Source organism: Larus michahellis, chromosome 8 (genome assembly GCF_964199755.1).
Source record: "Larus michahellis chromosome 8, bLarMic1.1, whole genome shotgun sequence".
Lineage (NCBI taxonomy): Eukaryota > Metazoa > Chordata > Aves > Charadriiformes > Laridae > Larus > Larus michahellis.
In genome coordinates this window covers 28,550,045-28,570,302 of record NC_133903.1, presented here as the reverse complement: position 1 = coordinate 28,570,302, position 20,258 = coordinate 28,550,045, and the positions used below count along the sequence as shown (strand labels likewise).

The 20,258-nt window shown below is 36.9% G+C and overlaps 1 protein-coding gene across 2 annotated transcripts in view; it reads right to left on the bottom strand.

Moving 5' to 3' along the window:
* TPR (translocated promoter region, nuclear basket protein) overlaps positions 1-20,187 on the bottom strand; it is a 42,445-nt gene extending 22,258 nt beyond the window's left edge. For both annotated transcript variants that reach the window (XM_074598759.1, XM_074598760.1), the window contains exons 1-26: positions 19,959-20,187; positions 17,925-18,029; positions 17,374-17,447; positions 15,932-16,028; positions 15,458-15,561; positions 14,595-14,759; positions 13,782-13,874; positions 13,576-13,656; positions 12,027-12,114; positions 11,373-11,513; positions 10,294-10,385; positions 9,262-9,459; positions 8,695-8,802; positions 7,926-8,152; positions 6,907-7,070; positions 6,424-6,563; positions 6,190-6,338; positions 5,722-5,884; positions 5,154-5,288; positions 4,261-4,401; positions 3,923-4,091; positions 3,261-3,427; positions 2,790-2,942; positions 1,975-2,091; positions 696-899; positions 424-608 (exon numbers count right to left, since the gene is read on the bottom strand). In XM_074598759.1, the coding sequence (XP_074454860.1) occupies positions 424-608; positions 696-899; positions 1,975-2,091; positions 2,790-2,942; positions 3,261-3,427; positions 3,923-4,091; positions 4,261-4,401; positions 5,154-5,288; positions 5,722-5,884; positions 6,190-6,338; positions 6,424-6,563; positions 6,907-7,070; positions 7,926-8,152; positions 8,695-8,802; positions 9,262-9,459; positions 10,294-10,385; positions 11,373-11,513; positions 12,027-12,114; positions 13,576-13,656; positions 13,782-13,874; positions 14,595-14,759; positions 15,458-15,561; positions 15,932-16,028; positions 17,374-17,447; positions 17,925-18,029; positions 19,959-20,109 (3,611 nt within the window). In that variant the 5' untranslated portion in view covers positions 20,110-20,187. The remainder of the gene's footprint in view (positions 1-423; positions 609-695; positions 900-1,974; positions 2,092-2,789; positions 2,943-3,260; positions 3,428-3,922; positions 4,092-4,260; positions 4,402-5,153; positions 5,289-5,721; positions 5,885-6,189; positions 6,339-6,423; positions 6,564-6,906; positions 7,071-7,925; positions 8,153-8,694; positions 8,803-9,261; positions 9,460-10,293; positions 10,386-11,372; positions 11,514-12,026; positions 12,115-13,575; positions 13,657-13,781; positions 13,875-14,594; positions 14,760-15,457; positions 15,562-15,931; positions 16,029-17,373; positions 17,448-17,924; positions 18,030-19,958) is intronic.
* Between the last annotated feature and the right edge of the window lie 71 nt (positions 20,188-20,258).

Genomic DNA, 20,258 nt, shown 5'->3' with positions numbered 1-20,258 from the left:
TCAATGAAAATGCAAAATAAAGCACTTTAAGTTGAAGCATCTTATATCTGAAGGCCTACTGGGTATAGAAATTGGTTCAGAAAGATAAAAAAGAAAGTCCTAGATAAAAGTCCTTGAAAATCTACATAAACCCCCTAAGAACCACAATGGGAAAAAATCACCTCTAAAACTTTCTTGCTAATCACATTTGCTAAAATCTGATTCAGCTTCCTGTCACAACTGACTCTCAGTTTTTTCCTAGGAGTAGAAAGAAATCCCCTTAATTAGTTACTGATGCAGAACAACCACCTCCTACCTAGCAAAAGAGCACTTCAGTATCTCAAATTCTATACATTATCCTTCAAATATAAAGTAATACATAACTATTTAATTTGGCAACTGAATTTATAACCACCAAGAGAAGGAGCCCTGAGCTAAATTTACCTAAGAATTTCTAAGATTTGTTCCTGGGATTTGCCTTCTTCATTCAGAGAAACGTTCACTGCACTTGGCATGGCTTCTTTCATAGAGGTCACCATCTTATCACTCAGGCTTTCCAGCTGTTCATGTAACAATCGATTTTGTTTTTCCAGGTCTTCACAGCGGGATGCAAGTTTTGAAGCTTCATCCTACAACAAAATTGTTCAATGACTGAATTCCATAAAGGCTGTTAACTGAAAAAAAACCCAACACCGAAACCATAAAAATAATCATACCTTGATCATTCTCTCTCTCTCTTCCCAGGATGCTTTGCACTCTAACAATTCAGACTCAGCTTTCTGAGCAGCTTCCTCCAGCTGCTGCCGTACCGCTGTATTCTTGGCAACTTGCTCTTTAATAGCCTGTAATGCTTCAACGTCAGCAGCATGGAGCATTAATTCCCTTTCGTATTTATTTTGAGCTTCAGAAGCCATCTTTGCCTGCAGAAAAGAACATAAAAAATACATTCTATTACCTTTAATGTTATATGTTTGACAGGTACAAGTCGATTCTCAAGTTCTAGACAAAATCAGTGACCACTAATCAAAAAGAAAACCACTGGCCAAAACCCTGGTGATTCAAATACGAAGAAAAAAAAAAAAAAGAGGATATAGAGAAATTACTATTTTCAAGACAGAATCTGAAATAACTTTTTTTGAGTGGCTAGGAGGAGGACACACTCTCTGTAGTTATTCTACAATCAAACCTCTTCTTGTAGATTCTGCATGGATAAGAGGCATCCATTCATCTAAAAACATCCATGTGAATGACAGAAAGATAAATAGCAAAGATATTTACTGCATGAGGTTAAAAAGGTAAGGACAGGCTACGGTCACAGTATTAGCTAAAAAAAAAAAAAAGAAGGAAATGGTTCTCTATTTATTAAATTTTGTATTTGATTAAGCAACAGCAAAAAATTTTTTCTGCATTTTTTACACTAACCAGCTTTGCTGGAATTCTCACCTGCAGAAAAATAGATTCTCTTTAAAAAACAGTAACAAGACAATCCTATCAGGTACGGCTAAATAACACATGGCCCCATTTTTAAAAGATGACAATTATGTTTCGGGTTAGAAAGATATTTGCCTCATTGTCTTGTTGTGAGAGCTCAGTTTTCTTTTTCACTCCCCACTCAGGACAGTGAGGTAGCAATTCATTAAAAACAGTTAGTTACATTCCCCAATCAATTTTTTTTAAAGACCTTAGAAACGGTAATCCCTTTCATCTTCTGTTGTTTTTTAAACGTGACACAAACTGTGCTTGCAGCACAACTTAATATTCAAAGTCAGTTCAGTTGATATTACCACAATGTTTGATCAGGTGGAGGAGTGAAGCGCTAAATTAGCAGCTGTTCACAAAACAGAGAAATTGCTCGTCTAGTGCTTCTCTTGACTCCACAAGTCTGATTAGCAGCATGACCTTTAAGAAAATGCTTTACGTTCAACTCAAAAACAAGGAAAAACTAACATTGAGTTTACTACCTCTGGCTAAAATAGACAAATACTATAAACATACTTGTTCCTGGCAGTCACGTCTGGCTTGTTGTTCGTTATTGAGAGCTGTGCTGGCTCTCTGAAGAGCTTCCTGAACTTCTGATTGCACGGCTGACAGACTCTTCTTTAGTTCCGACAGCTACAGTGGTAGGGTAGGAGGGGTGGGGGGGACAACAACAACAAAAATAAAACAAAACCAAGACTAAACGGCAAAGTATTTTAGAGAGTATTGAACACAGCAAGGCTTTGAATGGACACAGTTGTAAATAACGTAGAACCAAAGGGTGATTTGTCTGTTTATTTGTTTTTCCATACTAATTTTAATCTAAAGAGAAATACTTTCAAGATTTTGACTTATTAATATACAGAGCTCTTTCCTGGTAAAAATGTATTACTGTTCTTCAGAGTCAGGCCTGCAGTAATTCTACTTACAGCAATCTTGTTTCTTTCAACCCCAGTAACAGCCCAAATATAAATCAGACAAACAAGGGCATAGACCACTCTGGTTCTAAAATACATGCATGCTACAAATTTGGGTTTGGCTCGCGTTCCAAAAAAAAGTTTACTGAAACCCTTCTCAAAGGCTTTTACTGATGTTTTTCTGCAAACAGTGCTCAACGTTCAGGAAGACACGGCTTTAAAACACACAATCCCCCTAATAAAGTGATAAGGTTAATGTACTACTCATGTTTGGAAACCTCTCAAATCTAGTTAGCCTTTAGTACATCCTAAAAGATTTCGTTTTGGACACAAACTGAAGTTTAGGGAATTATGTAAAAGCGTATTCTCATGGACTTTCTACAGGGGAGCTTAAGGGAGGGGGCATTCAGCGCATACTTGTTGTTCCATATTCTCCACAGCTTTACGCTTCTCCTCTTGCAGTTCTTGCTTTTCTTTCTCTGACTCCATCAGCTTCTTTTCCAGCTGTGCTTGATACTCTGAGGATTCCTTCAAACGAGCTTCAACTGTTGCACGAACCTCCTCTGTCACCTTCATTAAAATCCATCATAAGAGATCAACTTTTTTTTTGCATTTAAATATGGTATTCTGATGTGAAACCAGTATTTTATTAACATTTTAAAGCCAGAATAGATATTCTCAGCATCTCATTTAGAACAACACTGAAAATGTTGAAAATTACAAATTGTCTTACTACATTATATTCTAATGCCTTCTAAACTAACTTTAGTTGATTTTTTTTTTTAAATTCCTCCCATAATCCTACAGACTACAGTACAAAAAAAACCCACAACCAAACCGTCTTCATTTTGTTTGTTTTTGCTCTAATAAACAATGGTAACTCCTTACCTGTTTTTCCTTATTAAGGGATTCCTCTAGACTAAGAACCATGGCCCTGTACTGTTCCACATTACTAGAACTAGTCTTGAGTCTTTCTCTCAGGTCATTAACTTGTTCGTCAGCTTGTCTTAATCGACTTACAAGATCATCCATATCTTCACTTGTACTAGGCTGACCTATAATATTAAAACACAGTAATTAACCAATCACATTTAATTCAATTTTTTAAACCATTATTCTGTTGAAAATCTGAAGTCTTTTTAGCATAATAACATGGAAAAAACAATCACCCTCACAAAGCTTCCCTAAAAAAAACTGTCAGCCTTAATCAATAGGGGCTTACGATAAACATTGTTTATCCAAACAAAAAAAAAAAAAGGCTATTTAAAAATAAGTAAAAGACTTAGGTTCTTTCAAATAAAAATGAAAGGGATCCTTTAATAAATTTGGCTTTATTTCTCCCCTTTGTCACAGACTGCTTGGGCATTAATTTTATTTTATCAAATCATCCTGGTTATCATTCATTTGAATATGTGACTGTAATAATGAAGAGGTTTATTATTTAGTGCACTATCATCCTAATTCTAAATTATTATGAATTATGAATTTTACCATTCTTCAGACAGCAATGCTTAACATAAAGAGAAATTCAACGTAGAAAAATCTCTTGCCTTTCCCTGGAGCCCTCTGTGATGACTGAGATGCTAGCTGAGCCTCCGTATTGTTAAGCTGCTGTTTCAACATCGCAGTTTCTTTTTGGGCATTCTTCAAAAGTTCCTTTGTGTTAATGTGACGGTTTGTCTCAGTCTCGAGTTGCCTCTTAAGATCCAGGATATGAACCTGAAAGAACAAGGTTCTTAAGCTTGTAATTATTCACAAATGGCATAAAGACCAAATATGTTTATAAATTTCACATATAAAAACCAATGCACTGCAAGCTGGCAGAAGACATGCAACTGTGGCTTTATTTTCACTACAACAAGTTTAGCATATTTAGAATTATATTTACCTCTTGATTTTTGGTAAGGGAATGTCTTTGTTCCACCTCACTTTCTAGTTTCTTCTTCAGCTGAGATATCTCACGTTCTAGCTTTTCTATCTGATTATTGAGCCTTTGTTTCGTTTCTGTCTCAGACCTCTCCAGTATTCCCTAATAAAAGAGCACGATGCATTATGCTTACAATATACTTTAATAATTATGGCAGCTTTAATAATTATGCACAAAGTTATCACAACACTTCCCCCATCCACAAGATTACTGCAGGGAGTAAGCAATAATAGGTAGATAGAGAAAATTATGAAGAGTAGCGCTTAGGATGTATGACTTAAGTTTTGAAAGATTTTTTTTAAAATACTGATACAATAAGTATTATAGGGGAAAATCTATTACCTATGCAGTCTAATTTCAGGGATTGAAAAAACCCAAAAGATCTACTGCAGAAATAGAATTCAGTCACATGAAAAAATGCGCAAACTTAAATATTTATACTCTCAAGAGTCAATATACCTTATAACAGAACATTTAAAGTATAAAAGTAAATATACTTTAAAAGAACAGGAAAATAAACTGCCAAGGCAGGCAGGCATTGGCAAATTTTGCTATCATTTTTTTTTCCCTTTCACTTTGTTTCATGTGTTTTGTTTCCATTTTATTGTGAAAACCCTTCTCATCAACTCAAAATTCTCAGGACTTTGCCCAGGCAAATATTATTATCATAATTTAGGACAGGAATAACAAACTTGCTTAAACAAGGTGCTCAAGTACTTTACGTTCAGTGTCAATTGGTAACAAAAAATCCACTTTAAGACCCAGCCCCAGGACTGTTGAAGTTGATTTCAATGGGTATGCATTGAAAACTCTGAAAGACAGACCAGACTTGGACATAGAGTAATACCACATACCTGAATAGTTCGCAAGTTAGTAAGCAGCAAGTTCTGTCCTCTTTGTTCAACTAGTAAAGACTCACGTTGCTGAGTCAAACGCACATCTGACATCTTCAATATATCCTTCTCTTTTTTTAAGTTTTCTGCTCTCACCTTTAAGACAGCAAATAATAAGAACTTTGTTATTGATCCCAAATCTGTCGAGTAATTTTAATTTGGACAATACTATTTTTATGATCAGTTAATATTTTTTTAATAAGAGCCTTTAAGATTAGAGATTGTAAAAAAATCATTGAAATTAAACCAAGAACAGCAAGTACATAACTGTTTGACTAATCACATTCTGTTTTCTCTGTAAATTGAAACACCTTCAGAATGGTGTTCCACCTTCACTCAGTACTTGAGATATTTTGTGGAATGTTACAAATGTGCGCACCAAATATACATGCACACAGGCTTTTACAAATTTAATGGCTGATGCACTCAAAGAGCCACATATTTAAGCTGTGACAGCCTTCCAGACAATCACAGAAAAACTCTTGGGTTAACCTGGAGTATCTTGAGTATAATACACTGTATTACTAACCTCTGCCACTGCCAGTTTTTCATTAGCTCCCCTGAGGTCTTGAGTCATAGTGTTAATTATCTGCTCTTGCTTCTGAGTTGTTGCTGTGAGTTTCTGGGTTCTTTCATGCAAAGATGTTATTTCTCGACGATAGCCTTCAACGTTATCCTGCAGCATTTCATAACTTCATGTGGAACAACAAAGCAAAGTATACGTTTGCCACATTAAATTGTTAGAGTTTAATTCCAAGAGGTATATGTACACAACTGTATGTTTCATGTTCTTGTGCACAAATTTTCTTGTATGTGGCTTGCTGAACTAGAAGGTATATTCTTGATCCCACCTTCCCTATTTCCTTTGTGCTCTTTAACAGAATAGACAATATTAACGTTTAACCGGCAAATCTTCCTGAGCAAACAATATCAAGCAGTCAACACGATTTTATTGACAGAGAACACATAAGGCCATGAAATTAAACAGCTGGTTTACCGTTTGGAAGCAAACTCCAGCTGTGTGGATATCTTTGCATTTTGTGACCTCAAGTCTGTGACCTGCTCCTGAAGTTTTTCATTTTGTTCGTTCAGCAACTTGTCATTCTCCGCCTTTTCTTTTTTATAGTTCTCAAAAACTTCCTGCAACTACATCAAAGAACAGACATTAAAGTGCTTAGAAAAGTAAAAAGAAATAGTGATAGCTTTCTACAGTGTTTATTGAAAAATATACCTGCTTAAGCGCAGCCTTAGCCTCTACAGTCTCCACCGACTCCGTCATTGACACCGGAGCGGGAGTGGACATGGCTTGAGGCAAACTTGGGCGCTTTGGAGTAGATGTAAGAGAAATTTCCTCTGGTAATACACCTGAAGCTAAAAAAAAAAAAAAAAAAAAAAAAAGAAGATAAAGGTGATTTAAAAGGCAACAACTGAACGAATGCTTGCCAAAGCAGATCATATAACCGCATTGAAATATGGCTAAAAGAACAATACAGTCACCACTACACGGCAGTCTTTATGCAGCAAGTTATTACACTGTAAAAGCAGAATCATGTGTCTAAATCCAAATTAATGGGTTTTTCAGTGAGTAAAGGTAAAAGTTGAATATCAGATTAACAGAAGTTACTGGTACCATCACAGCACCATTACTGAAAACTTATAACAAATTACAACGTTGTTATTTTTCTTTTCAATGGCACAGAAACTTGATGCTTACCATGCAAAGGAATGATAGCTCCTGTGGTCTGTGCCAACAATATGCGGAACATATCACGCTGACGAACTATAGACTCAACAAGCTGCAACTGATGATGACGTGATTCGCGCAGTTTTTCCAGCTCATTGAGAGCTTCCTCAAGCTGACTCTGAAGCTCAGAAATTCTGAAACCAACAAAAGTTTTTTTTCAGTAACACGCCGAGCAAGGCACACCATGATGACACAACCCTTACATTTTGTCACAAGTCTTTTAGTGTGCATTTATTGCATCTTTGAAAGTTAAGCATCGCTGAGACTTTTTGAGCAAACTTATAGGAAAATTGGTCTTTGAGCTTGCCATTTTGTAGATGACAAAGAAAGCAGGCCTCTTCCATGAAAAGCAGAGCAGAGGTAATTCGATTCACGTGAATAACTTCAAACAGGCAGTAGCATGAACAGAGAATCAAGCTAAGAACTTTTACTACAGAATTACATTTTCTGTGGGCTTTACAGGTAGTGAATTAGATATGCATGTATTCAATTTTATGTTCAGCTAAGGGGAATGAAAACTTAATCTTTTTCAAAAAACAGCTCTGTTCTGTGAAATCACATTCACTAATAGACCGACAATTATTTTTACTGAATGTCATAAGTTTGAAAGATTTTCCCAAAAATCTATTCTGATTACAAAAGGCTAGGGTTTCAGTGTGGGCTCTCATACCTCTCTGCACCTCTGGATTAAGAAAGTTTGTTTAGGAAGAATTTTTAAAGACATTATTTACATGGGCTGAATAAAAAACGATGAAAAGAAATTAAAGATATATAGCTATAGAGCCATTTTAATCTAAAAGCTAAAGACAATGTTCCTTAATAACATTTTGCCTTTATGAATTACACAGCTGCTCATGAGCATACCCGTGCTTACGTGTACATATGCACACAATTGCTAACAATCAGAAGCCAAAAAACTGAAGAGAGTCTGAACAAATCCCTGTTACTAGTTAGTATAAACAGTTTGCTAGAAGGAACAGATAATTTACTTAGATGACGTTGTTTCTTGCTCCTCTTTTTCTCTAGCCTCTCCCAGCTCACGAAGAGCCACCAAGAGACGTTGATTCTGCTGCTGAAGTTCTTCAATATTTCTGTAAGAGACTAGATGTTGAGAGATCACTTCAGAAGAGCTACTGATGTCAGCGGAGCTCACTTCTTCATCGCGAATCACATGATTGCCTCTAGCTTCTTCAAGTTCCATTAAAAGCACACGAATCTGAAAGACAACGCTCTACCGTAAGTCTTGCAAACAGATTCAAAAGCTGGTTCCGAAAAACAATATACTAGAAATAAAGTACTTGGAAATTAAGTAAAATTTTTCCTACAACATACAAACCATTGCAACCAATAAATCCTCCTTGCAAGATAATTACATTATAGAAAAAACAGTTTGAAAAAAGGAAACCACATAAAAATCGGAAACAGATATTCTGTGTTCACTTCTGCAAATAGATCTCAGGACATTCCAATCAAATAAATACAGAAGTTACATATATACAAGTTTTCCATGTTAGATGTTTAACAATACTACACTACAGCGCACCACTCCTATCCAGTTAAACTTATTTTAATTTTGTAAGCAGAAATGTAAATATCACATTGTCCTAAGAAGCTTTTAACATCACTAAGGCTTTTATGACAATCAAAGTCTACACGACTGTGGCTGAACACAATGTTCAAGTAAACTTGAGCAATACAGCACCATATTAATAAATAAATTGCAAATAGCACATTTAACCATAGCAACATTTGTTCTACCTGCTGTGAAAGGTCTTTTACTTGTATTTCCAGTCTCTGGTTTTCTCTTTCAAGCAGAGAGGCATGCTTATTGGCTTTATCAGCATCCTCCTGCAATCGCTGGATTTCCTGCAAGCATACAAGCATTAAGAAGCACATAGCAATTAAACTCAAGACACGTTTCTTTCCAGACAGATAATATAATTTAGAGAGATATGCCTTGTGAATCAACTATGCTTTACTTCTTTGAAGTTACACTGCAAAGGTTAAATTCCACATACTTATGAATCAAAAGACACACTCTTTCATGCTATATTAGTGTATGTATTAAAATAATACATAATAAAATAAAATGGGAAGTAGGCACTGAAGTCCAATTTGTATAAAAAAACTCTGAAAAATGTTGTTTCTGTAAAATACTGTGCACAGTCCGATAAAGCACAAGCTAGAAAGTTCAACAGATATTTTCCCACAATAGAAGTCGACTAAAAGATCCATTTTATACATTTACTAACAGTCGTTAGGCTTAAGGAATTAAAAATCTGGTTTTTTCCCATAATTTTACATGCTCTTTTATTTTATACTGACCTTCATAGCTTGTTCAAGCTTTGCAGACAGACTAGCAACAGCTTTTTGGGAACGTTCAAATTCTTCACGCTGACGTTTTAGGATTGGTGCTTTGGCTTCTACTTCCTGCACTATTTCATCCAAATATTTATTGATCCTCTTATTCTCCAGCTTTTCCAAAAGCAACTGATCCTGAGTTTCTACATATGCATTGTACAGCTGCAAGAAAAGGTTTTTTGTTGTTTTTTTTCATACGTCTGTCAAGATGTATCAAAGAACCACATAATTCATACCTTAAGGCAGTACAATTTCATAAAACTCTAAACCAATTAATTCAGAGAAACAGGTTGAGCTTTTATAAAAAAAAAATGGTTTTAGTACTCAGACCATGGCAAAGCAGTTATCCCTATTAGTTTAAAAATGTCAAACGTTTATAGTGCCACTGTATGTAATAAAAGAAGTCTACGTAAAATGGACAAATCTTCTGCAAGTTTAAGACAACAGAAATATAAAACTAGTATTGCAAAAGAAAGTGGCAAGCATGGAAGTAATTTAATGGGTGAACAGAATGACCAACAACAAACAACATGAAAATTACAATTGCATAAATAGAAGTGCAAAAAAACCCCAAAACCTAGAAGATGTATGATCTAACATTATGTTAATTTTTTTCTGCAAGTACAAGACAAATGCGCATCAGTACAGATTAAAAATTTATGTAAATAAGCCAAAAAAAAAAAAAACACCCCCACCAAAAATGCATACAGAAAGTAAGTTTATGTGCGCAAAAAAAAAAAATGTATTTCAGAAAAAGAACAAAAAGACCCTACAAATGTTTTCACTGAATAAAGAAAAACGGTAAGGTATGTTGAAAAAAAAAAATCCTAGTAACTTCACTGGTAAAGTCTATCTCAAATGCATGAAGATTTCATCAACTTCAATCAAGCATTACACCCCATCCAAACAGTGAATCAAGTCTTCACCCTTATATTATCAACGTATTTCTGTTGGCATTTCAAGGGCCTTGAAATTTCAGAGTTTCTTCTCACTTACCTCGGTTAATTTCATCCCAGGCTTGACTACTTTAGCTACTGCTGCAGCAGTGGGAGACATAGCTGCCAGCTCCTCCTCAGACAGTATGGCTCCTGGAGACATAACCCCACCAATTACCATTAAAAAGCTGCAATAATTCCCATCCTAAATATTCTTTATTAATATAGTGTCTTCACACACTTTAGTGCTTTATAACGACTGCATTTTAAATTAGTATTTTAAGTCCTTAAAGTTACTGGTTTAAGAGTTTTCTGTAATTTACGTAATCCATATACACATGCAAGTGACCGGTATTATATACAATATTGCACGTCATACGTTACCAAGTCTCTGATTAGTGTAATTTGAAATGCTGAAAAGCTTTTGCTATTAGACTCTTTAAATTTAGATCATTTCTGAATTGAAATAGTAGATTTCTTGGCAAACTGCAGGAGGTTTACAGTGGCAAAGCACTTGTTTACTTTCATTAAATTAAGACATAGAGACAGCAGATACACTTCATGTCTCTGTTCCTTCCCGATGTGCTCTCTCTTCCCTTTAGAAATTAGCTGTATGTAGGAAACAGACTCTTCTTCTCAACAAAAAAAATGACAGAACTAGAACACTGAATATTGAGCAAGATTTAATGTTAAATAGAAATTTAAGGACAGAGGTTTGTTTTCCATTGCTTTTTTTTTTTTTTAAGAGGAAAATAAGAATAGTTTATCAACCCCACTCGCCTCTCCAGAAAAGCATTAAAAGCATGATGATTCAGCCTTAAGGAAATGTTTTGTCTCTCTTGTCTTTCATGAGGTAAGTCACATTAACAAAAGAACTTCAAAAACCATTTTGACAGAAATGCATTTTCTAGTGGGGAAAAAATATACTTTATATATACATAGATATATAAAGTATATTTGCATACATATGTACACAAAAAAGCTTCTAAAATTCATGACTAGAACTGACCAAAGATGAATTAAGAATTACAATTAATGTACTTACTTCCTATAGAAATTCAGCATAGTATTTTCATGCAAGACTACTTAGGATAGAAAGCCTAAGGCTTTATGTATTTTAGTTCCCAACGTTACCCCTACCTTTACGCTTTGTAGCCGACAGTAAATCATTAGCATTCTCCAGCTCCTTTTCCAGCTTACTGATCTTCTCTCTCAGTTCTTTTTCCATTACAGCTTTTGACTTTTCCACCTCAGCCAAATGCTCCTGGGTTGCTTTATTAGCTAAAATTAAATCAGACAAGTAGTTTGTTGTGGTTGGTTTGATTTTTTTTCTTTTTAAAAAGACCAAAATTTGCATATGTACCTTAAATTTTACTTTATCTGATCTGCAGAAGTTCATACTGATAAGAAAACTCAGTAGCATGAAGGAAGCATGAACTGCTGCCTATCACCTTTGCTTAGAAGAGGGCTAAAATATGAAGTGTCCTTTTACCAGTGAAAAGGAATCTAAAATGAGAAACTAAAATGAAGACGTAACTTGCAAAATTAGATCCTCTTATCAAGATGCAAAGTAAAATTTCCAGGTATATTTGAAGAAAGTTCTCCCACACACTCCCCACAAGTAAATTCAACTAGTCACATAAAACTTTTGTTACAAAGTGACTGATGTCTCCACCATCCCAAAAGCCTAATGAAGTTCCTTTCATAAACGCTCAATACCTATTTTTCAATGTGTCAACATACAATGGAGCGTAACTGTGCTGTTGCATTTGCTGTTTCTTGCTCACCGCTTACCTTCACCTGCCTCCTTCAGGAGCTTGTGCAGCTCTTCTACCGCTCCTGTCAGCTCATTGCTCTTCGCCTCCGAGTCATCAGCAGCACTCTAAATAAAAGCATTTTATATAACCTTTCATTATGTAATAATAGCAATTATTTTTTTGTAGGAAACTGACCAAAAATCATGAACATGCTGGTTTTTAATAAAACGCTAAAAGATACACCTAAACTGGACAATTCTCCTTCCACTTGGATGACGTCTCACTTTGATGCAAACTGCCCATCTGAGAGTAAGAAGCGTCAGACACTGATCTCATATGACAAATCCAAATAAAACGTATGCCCTTTAGCTGCTTTATAGCTGGTGCTGGCTTTGTTCCTTCTCTTCACTAAAGAAAATTTGGAGAAATTTTGAGTACTCAATTCTAATAATTCTAAAAAAATTGATATTTTTAGGGAATCTGCTATAAACGGTTTATGTTTCTTCGCTTCCAGTTAGAGATCTCACAAGCGCAAGACTGTACAATACTTCAGCAATTCTGCAAGGCAATTAGAGATAACTGAAATAAAGTTGATTCAACTTTTGCTAAACAGGGAAGCCTCAAAATAGGCTCCCGTGGGAGGGCACTCAATTTCCATGCTTTTAGTCTTGAGTAAGACAAATACGTCAACAGTTAGAAGTATATAGCAAACCCTGCATTAAGCAGAAGACAAACCTTTAAACCTCTTCAAACCACTGATTCTATAATAAAAGCATGAATGAAATAAAAAAAAACAAAACAAACAAAAGCAAATTAAAAGGTTAATGGTAATGCATTACACTCCTGAAAAGCTACCTATTGACTTGCGGTTCAATGAAGGCACATCAGTTTACATCTAATCAGACAAAATATTAATGTAGAAATCAAGCATTCTACCCGACGTAATTCTATGTCGGTATCTATGCAAGAAAACTCAGGAAGCAGAACTCATTAACCTGTGAATCTAATACGCATAAACTAAAGAGTAATCAGTTGTCCCCTTCAGCTGACTTTGTCTTAGTCAATACGCTACAGGGTATTTTTCAGTCTTTGAGCTTACCAAACAAAAATATTTGTTTAGATGGTACTTACTTGACACAAGAGATGACATTTAGCTGTGTCTTAATCAGATCACAAATGCTTGCAGTGTTATTTGAAATGAATTCTACTAACCAAGTGCAGAAAAATCTCTTGCATAGTCCCATTTTACATATGAACTTTTACCTCCCAATATGTTGTAAGACATAACCACATTCATACAATATGAAGCCTCAAAACAGCAAGCATAAAATTACTATTTTAACTCCTGTTTTGCTTAATCTACAAAACGATCCAAGCAATGTAAGATTTCAAATGCTGCCCAAGACAGCAACAAAGAAAACAACGTTTTGGATGTTTCACCATGTTTTGCAATGAAGTTAGTCTTTCCCACATCCCATACTTTGTGGGGAAAAAAACCCAAAAAACCTGATGTGCATTACATTTAAGGCTAAGATTCAGCCCCAAGTAATACTAATATATGCTTATAACAGAATCACTAAACTCACCTTATACAAGTTGGATAATTTTATGTGGGCATTCAGTTCATTGTGGAATCTCTCTTCCATGCCAGCTTGCTGTTCTTTTGCCTAGGAAATTAAAGAAGAGACAGAGTGGGGAAGCATTCCACTATTTCTAGTTCATACATTTTGTTTTTTTAACTGTAATGCAACTGTAATGCTGTTACATGTACACTTGTACAAAGTTCTCTTACCTCCTTCAGTTTATTCAAAAGGTCTTCCACATGCTTCTGGAGATTTTCATTCGACTGTTTTAAGCTGTTTACCTGTTCCTCCATTCTGGAAACCTGTTCAAAGAATAAATGAGAACATCATGTATAAATTTGTCTTTCCAACCCACTTGATTTTGGAAAATGCCCGTCTCAATGTTTTTCACTTTAAAAAAAAGTTCCAGAAAGAGCATAAATGGTTACATTTTCTAACAGTCTTTGCTCCCACCCATTCAGCTAAATGAAAAAGTGAGGGTCCCCAGACTGCTCCAATTATGTATAACCACATAAACCCCTGAGCCTCAGTGCTGCTAAGTGCCACAGAAAACCCGACCAATTGCTGCAGTTAAAGAAACTGCTCAGGTACCCAAACAGAAGCTGACCGAAGCTGAATATTTTCAAAATGCTGCCGCTGATTCTGCCATGTATTTTGCTAGAAAACAAAAATACCATCACACCACTCTGCAAACAATATTAAGCCAGATTCTTCTGCCCCCTCCCCTTATTAAGAATTGTATTCCCATACATTTTAATACCATTATACACTTTTGTTACCAGCGACTCCAAAATTTCTAGCTTAGAACTAAAATCTTTGACTTTTCTATTTTCGATAATGGTAACTATACATATTCCTTAAATACCAGAAGTTAAAAGAACATCTCCCTATTAACTGCAAAATCTACTTTTAAAAAAATTTTTACTCCAAAACAGTTAATAAAGTACTTGGCTTTGTTCAATACAGTAAATCAGGAAATATGATTTATAAGAAATGGCAAAAGCACTCAGCTATTACACTACCTCCTCCTTCTTGTTCTCTAGATTACACTTAAGCTCCAAGATTTCATTGCCCTTCTCCCTGGCAGTATGTAGAAGTTCATCTGTTTTGGCTTTCAACTCAGTGTTCAGCCACGTGTTTTGATTCTGTAGCAGTTCTTTTTCTTGCTCCAACCTTTTCTCACGGTACTAAAAAGAAAATTGCATAGTGTAATTGTACTGGTTACACAGAAATTAAAGCAGCCAGCTAATCAAAGTTCTATGATCAGAGTAGGAGTAACAAAAACTTACCATGATTTGGTAAGTAGCACCAAATGAGTGGCAGTGTTCTTTATTACATTGGTAAAACTAACTTACTACTCTCAAACTACAAAGAACTTCTTGAAACTTGAGTTAGCTTCTCAAAGTTTATGTTAGCCAGGAACATTAACTAGATTAATATCTACTTAAAAGAAATAAGTTATCAAATTTTTCCCCCCTCTTTTTTCCTTTCCTCCTGTCTTTCAGTTCTTTATGCACTTTCTTCAGCCCACAGAGAAATGGTGCAGGCTCACAAGTAATTATTTTTCTCCTTTCTACCTGACTTTATGGATCTGGAGTCCTTCTTCCTAGTAAGCAGAAGCAGCCACCCCTGCCACCACCACCACCACCACCACCAAGGAGGCTTCAACATGCTTGCCCAACTGGATGCCCCCTTGCCTTCTAAAAAAGTCTGTCTCCCTTCCGGTCACTGCCATCAATTTTATAATAATATAATTTGATATAAATAACAGGAGTACACTTGACCTACTTTCAAAGTAAAAAATGACAAAATTATGATTACATCACACATTAACAACTACTTATTAGAACATTAACACATACGATGCACATAAAGCACTACTCACCTTCACGGAAACATCTGATGTTTGAAGTTCATCCAACTTTAACTGAAGCTTCACCTTTTCTGTGTTTGCTTCTGTAAGCTTTTCATTTAAGCGTTTAACATCCTCTGGAAGAGGGAAACCAGTGTTAAGAAAAGCTAATTGTAGAACCAACAGTTTTAATTACTGAGCTTAATTAAATTGTAAAGAATGAGAACAGAAAAGATATAAAGTATATAATTGTATATTGTGCAATAAGATCTTGTATAATGTATGATTTTACATCTACAAAACCAAGCATCAAACTGCTGTGTTTTTTCTGCAATTAGCATGTAATTTCCTGCCTTGCTCCCTCTTCTCTAAATACTGTTTCCTGCTAATCCATTATTTGGTGCTGCCTATACAAACTGGATCCTCCATGCCAGTCCGATTGTTCAAGCAGGTCTTTTATTTAGCAAGATCATGTGAAGTATTTTGTTATTATGTTCTTGGCTATACCATTTAAATGCTCAACTTCTTGAGATCGTCTTTCACTTGTTCGAACCAAATCTCTCTTTTCAGCTTCCAGTTCTTCTTTTTCTCTACTTAAATGGCTCTGAAAAAAAATGCAAAAAAGCAATGAAGAAATGTGATCAGCTTTCTATAGTCACTATTTACACTTACTATCACAGAGAAGCATGCTAAACAACAGTAAGTCACCCCAGTCAACTATACTGACTGAAAACTGGGATAAGATGCTTTTAGAGTGGGCAGCCGAATCAGTCTAAACTACATAGTATGAAAGCATGGCTGCTTTCATTTTTTCTATCACGTTAGGATATATAATTCAAATAAATGCAGGTTATTCTACCTCTTTCTTCCAATGCCTAACAGCCAACACGCTTCAACTAATGGTTTTTTTCCCCATAAATCATTCTGGTAACTAATGTCTAGCTGGCCCTTTGTGCATAAATGTGAAACGCCATTATCACATAAGATTAGAGAGCAAAGATGAGAGAATTATCATGCAGCTTTCAAGACTGGCATACTGAATGGGCAGTTTTCATGCCTTTGTTTTTCAATTGGCAGAGAGAGGTACAGACTGACAGAAGACTCCCTCTGGTTCTACCTGTATTTGAATGAAGATCAGAATGAAAACTGTTGAACTTAGACATGACGAAATGAACTAACAACCTAAAAGAAATCCAAAACAAAGAATGGGAACCGTTCAAGAATGCATCTGATTTTAGTACCCTTTGGAAGACAGCTTTGATAGTTAAGACTTCATTGAAACAGTTTTATTTGCTTAAATAAAGGACGTAAGAGAGTAACCAAAGAATGAACACATGCAAAAAATCAAAATCAGATAAAAGTCAACAGGCTACAGTACTGCCTCTGTCTTTTAAGATGTCAAATCAAACCATTTAGGCCCAGGTAAGTCCCTCTGGGAAATAATCACATCCATTTTCTCACTGTGGATAAAACAGTCTAATAATAATATTTTTGCTTCCCACTCCAAAATTAGTGTTCTGCTCACTGGTCAGCTGAAGTGGCTCATCCCACAACCCCATAATTTTTGAGTATAATGCAAGGAAAACTGTGCCTCTGTATGTGAAAAGATGGGGGAAAACTAGAATTCCTCTTTACACCTTTGTTCAATTTTTGAGGTTCGCCTTAAAGTCACTTCAGAAAAGGTTTCAGCTAAAATGAAACAACCTATCCAAACTGAAATAAAAGCATCTGCTCTGACATACGTTCACCTGTAATTCAGTTTTCTAGAAGACCAGCATTTCCTTAAAAAACCCACACAATTTTCCTGTACGCACACCCATACAGATATGCAAATATGTACATCAGCACATATTTGTACTGATATCGATACAGTCCAGTTTGGAACTTGATTGCTGCAATGACACAACTGAACCAAAGTTTTTCAACTCATAGTCAAGTTCTTCCAGTACCTGAATGGCTGCATTACGATCCTGAGCAGCTTCGAGTTCTTTATTTTTCTCATTCAGTGACTTCAACTGTTCATCTGTTGGATAAAAAGAAAGCCTAGTGAGGTATCTCCATCATAACATAATGACAGAATTCACTCTCCAAATGCAATTAAGCCTAAGTTTCCCTTAACAACATGAAGAAAAAAGAAAAAAAAAAAAAGAGAAAGAGAAGAATTCAAGACTTCACTATGGATGAACTAGGTAGTACTGTGGCAAACTAATGCAATCCTTAGAGCAGAGGCATTTATTGTGAAGATCAATAGGTAACCCACTACATTACTATTATTTAAAAAGTCAGAAAGCAACTTCTTCTTTTCCATTAGAACAAAAATTCCATTTAAAAAAAAGCAGACTTGGATGCAAAAGCAAAACATCTCTCTACTTCTGGAAATAACAGATGTAGTTGATGGATGGATTTTCAAACTCTATTTAAAACTTAAAGTATTTGAGCATAACATTGTGCTGAAGAATGAATATCCTGTCCAATCTTAAGAACGTGCAGTTATACTTACGAAGTCTTTTAAGCTCCTCACGGAGAGTTTGACATTCTTGTGTCTCATTTACAAGTCTCTCCTGACTTTGAGCCAGACGCTTTTCTACTTCAAAGTACTGTTGTTCTGCAAAATAACAATGTTATCTCAATTTCACTTAATAAACATTTCTTTTTCTTTCTCACCTGTACCAAGGACTTCTATTAATGGACATCTGCATTAAATAATGGTACCTATAAAGAAAATATCTAAAAATATTAAGACTACACTAGAACTTGAAGAAAAAAAGTCTTTCTGAAGATGCATTTCCACATTGAATTAACACTGTTTAAAATATTTTATTGCATGGAAAGGGATACGTTTCCAGAAATGATCCATAAAATAACAGCCTAATCTTTAACATTTTTGATGTAGGTAGAATGTTCTATCAGCAGAATTATAGAGTGTGGTCTCAGCTACATCAACTTAAAGCTTCTTTTACCTGTAGCACATTTCTATACACATGCAATAAAATCCATATAACCCTAGGTATAAAGAGATTTGATTTAGAAAATTTGTAGTGAACTCTTCTTAAAATGAAAACTCTTGTGCTTTATCCTGCATACCCCACAGCACTGACAAAAATAATTACATCTACATTTTGGTTATCTGAAACAGTAACTGTGTCACAGAGCTTAACTGTAAAATACTTAGTAAAAGCAGAACTAATCTCACTCTCAGGCACAGCAAGCTCCTAAGGAAGTACTAAGGAATTTTTATTTATCTTACGGTTCCTACCATATCTTAGAATTTCAAATAACGCTGCCCCTTCCACCCACATGAGAAGAAGGGACCTGAAAGAGACTAACCTGCTAAATCTGGGGGTTACCCTAATTCACACTACACTTTATGAATTCACCTTGGCAAGATTCTTATCACAAAAGAGAAAGAAAGGTTGAAGGAAAGGTGGAAATAAAGTATGTTACCTATCCGATAAACCAACTCATATTCAAAACTCTGACAAATGCTTACACTTATCTACGCTCTTTTATCATTTTTACTCCAGTTCGCTACTGGTATTATTTTTCTATGATCAAGTAACCTCCAAACCAATATGAAAAAAAAGGTAGATTTAGATGAGATATTAGGAAGAAATTCTTTCCTGTGAGGGTGGTGAGCCCCTGGCCCAGGCTGCCCAGAGACGCTGTGTCTGCCCCATCCCTGGAGGTGTTCAAGGCCAGGTTGGACGGGGCTTTGAGCAGCCTGGTCTGGTGGGAGGTGTCCCTGCCCCCAGGGCAGAGGGTGGCACTGGGTGGGCTTTAAGGTCCCTTCCAACCCAAACCATTCTATGATTTTATCAGGGGCACTTTACGGAAACATTATTGTCTTCAACGTGGAATTTAACAGAAAACATATAAACCTAAGACTATTTGAAAGCTGGGTAAACAAAACACTATTTCTCTTCCATGCAAGGATCAAAGCAGACTGAAAGGCTTGTTAAAAATCTAATTAAAAACCGGTTTTTAAGCCCATTTTGAATGCAGTTTTAACCCTGAATAGTCCTTTGCAAAAGAACAAAAAAAGTAAAAAAAAAAACCAACAAAAAAACCACAAAAAACCAGACTCCTCTTGCCAAGGGAAAGCGAGAGAAAATACCCTATCACATCTCACCCGAAGGGCCCCTTCCCAGCCAACGGACACAGCCCCGCCTCAGGGCCCCTTCCCAGGCGGGGGGCGCACATATCCCCCGCACAGGCCCCAGCTCACCCCCTGAAAGCGTTTCGAAGACAACACGGACGCGTCAGGCCCAGCCCCACCTCCCTGGCTCCTGAAGGGGACCGCGGCACTGCTCCTCGCTAAAAGCGCATCGGAGGCGGGGGGGGGGACCCAACCCGACCCCAGCCTACACGAACCCTGCCAGCCCGCCGCCCCTGCCCGGGCACCGGGACGAGCAGATACCGCTCAACCCTTGGGCAGCGCAGCCCCCTCCGCACGGAGCACCCCGGGGCCTGCCCCGTCCCCGCTGCCCCTCGCCTCCGTTCCCGTCCTCCCGGCTTCCCCCCTCCCCAGACTCACCACTGTCCACCTTGAAGCGCTCATGCCTGGCTCGGAGCCCGTCGATCTCACTCTGCTGGTCGGCCAGGAAGCGCTCCAGCTTCCCCTGCACCGGCTTGGGCAGCTTGGAGAGCTCGGCCCGCTCCAGGAGCTGCTGCAGCACGGCCGCCATCTTGGAGGCAGGCCAGGGCACCGCTGCGCCTTCCGGCCGGGCCGCCACCGACGGCCACGCGCCCCACGGCGCAGCCGCCACCACGCCGCACGCGCGAGCGGGGGGAGGGGTGCGCCCCGCGAGGTCACGGGAAATGTAGTTTCCCAGAG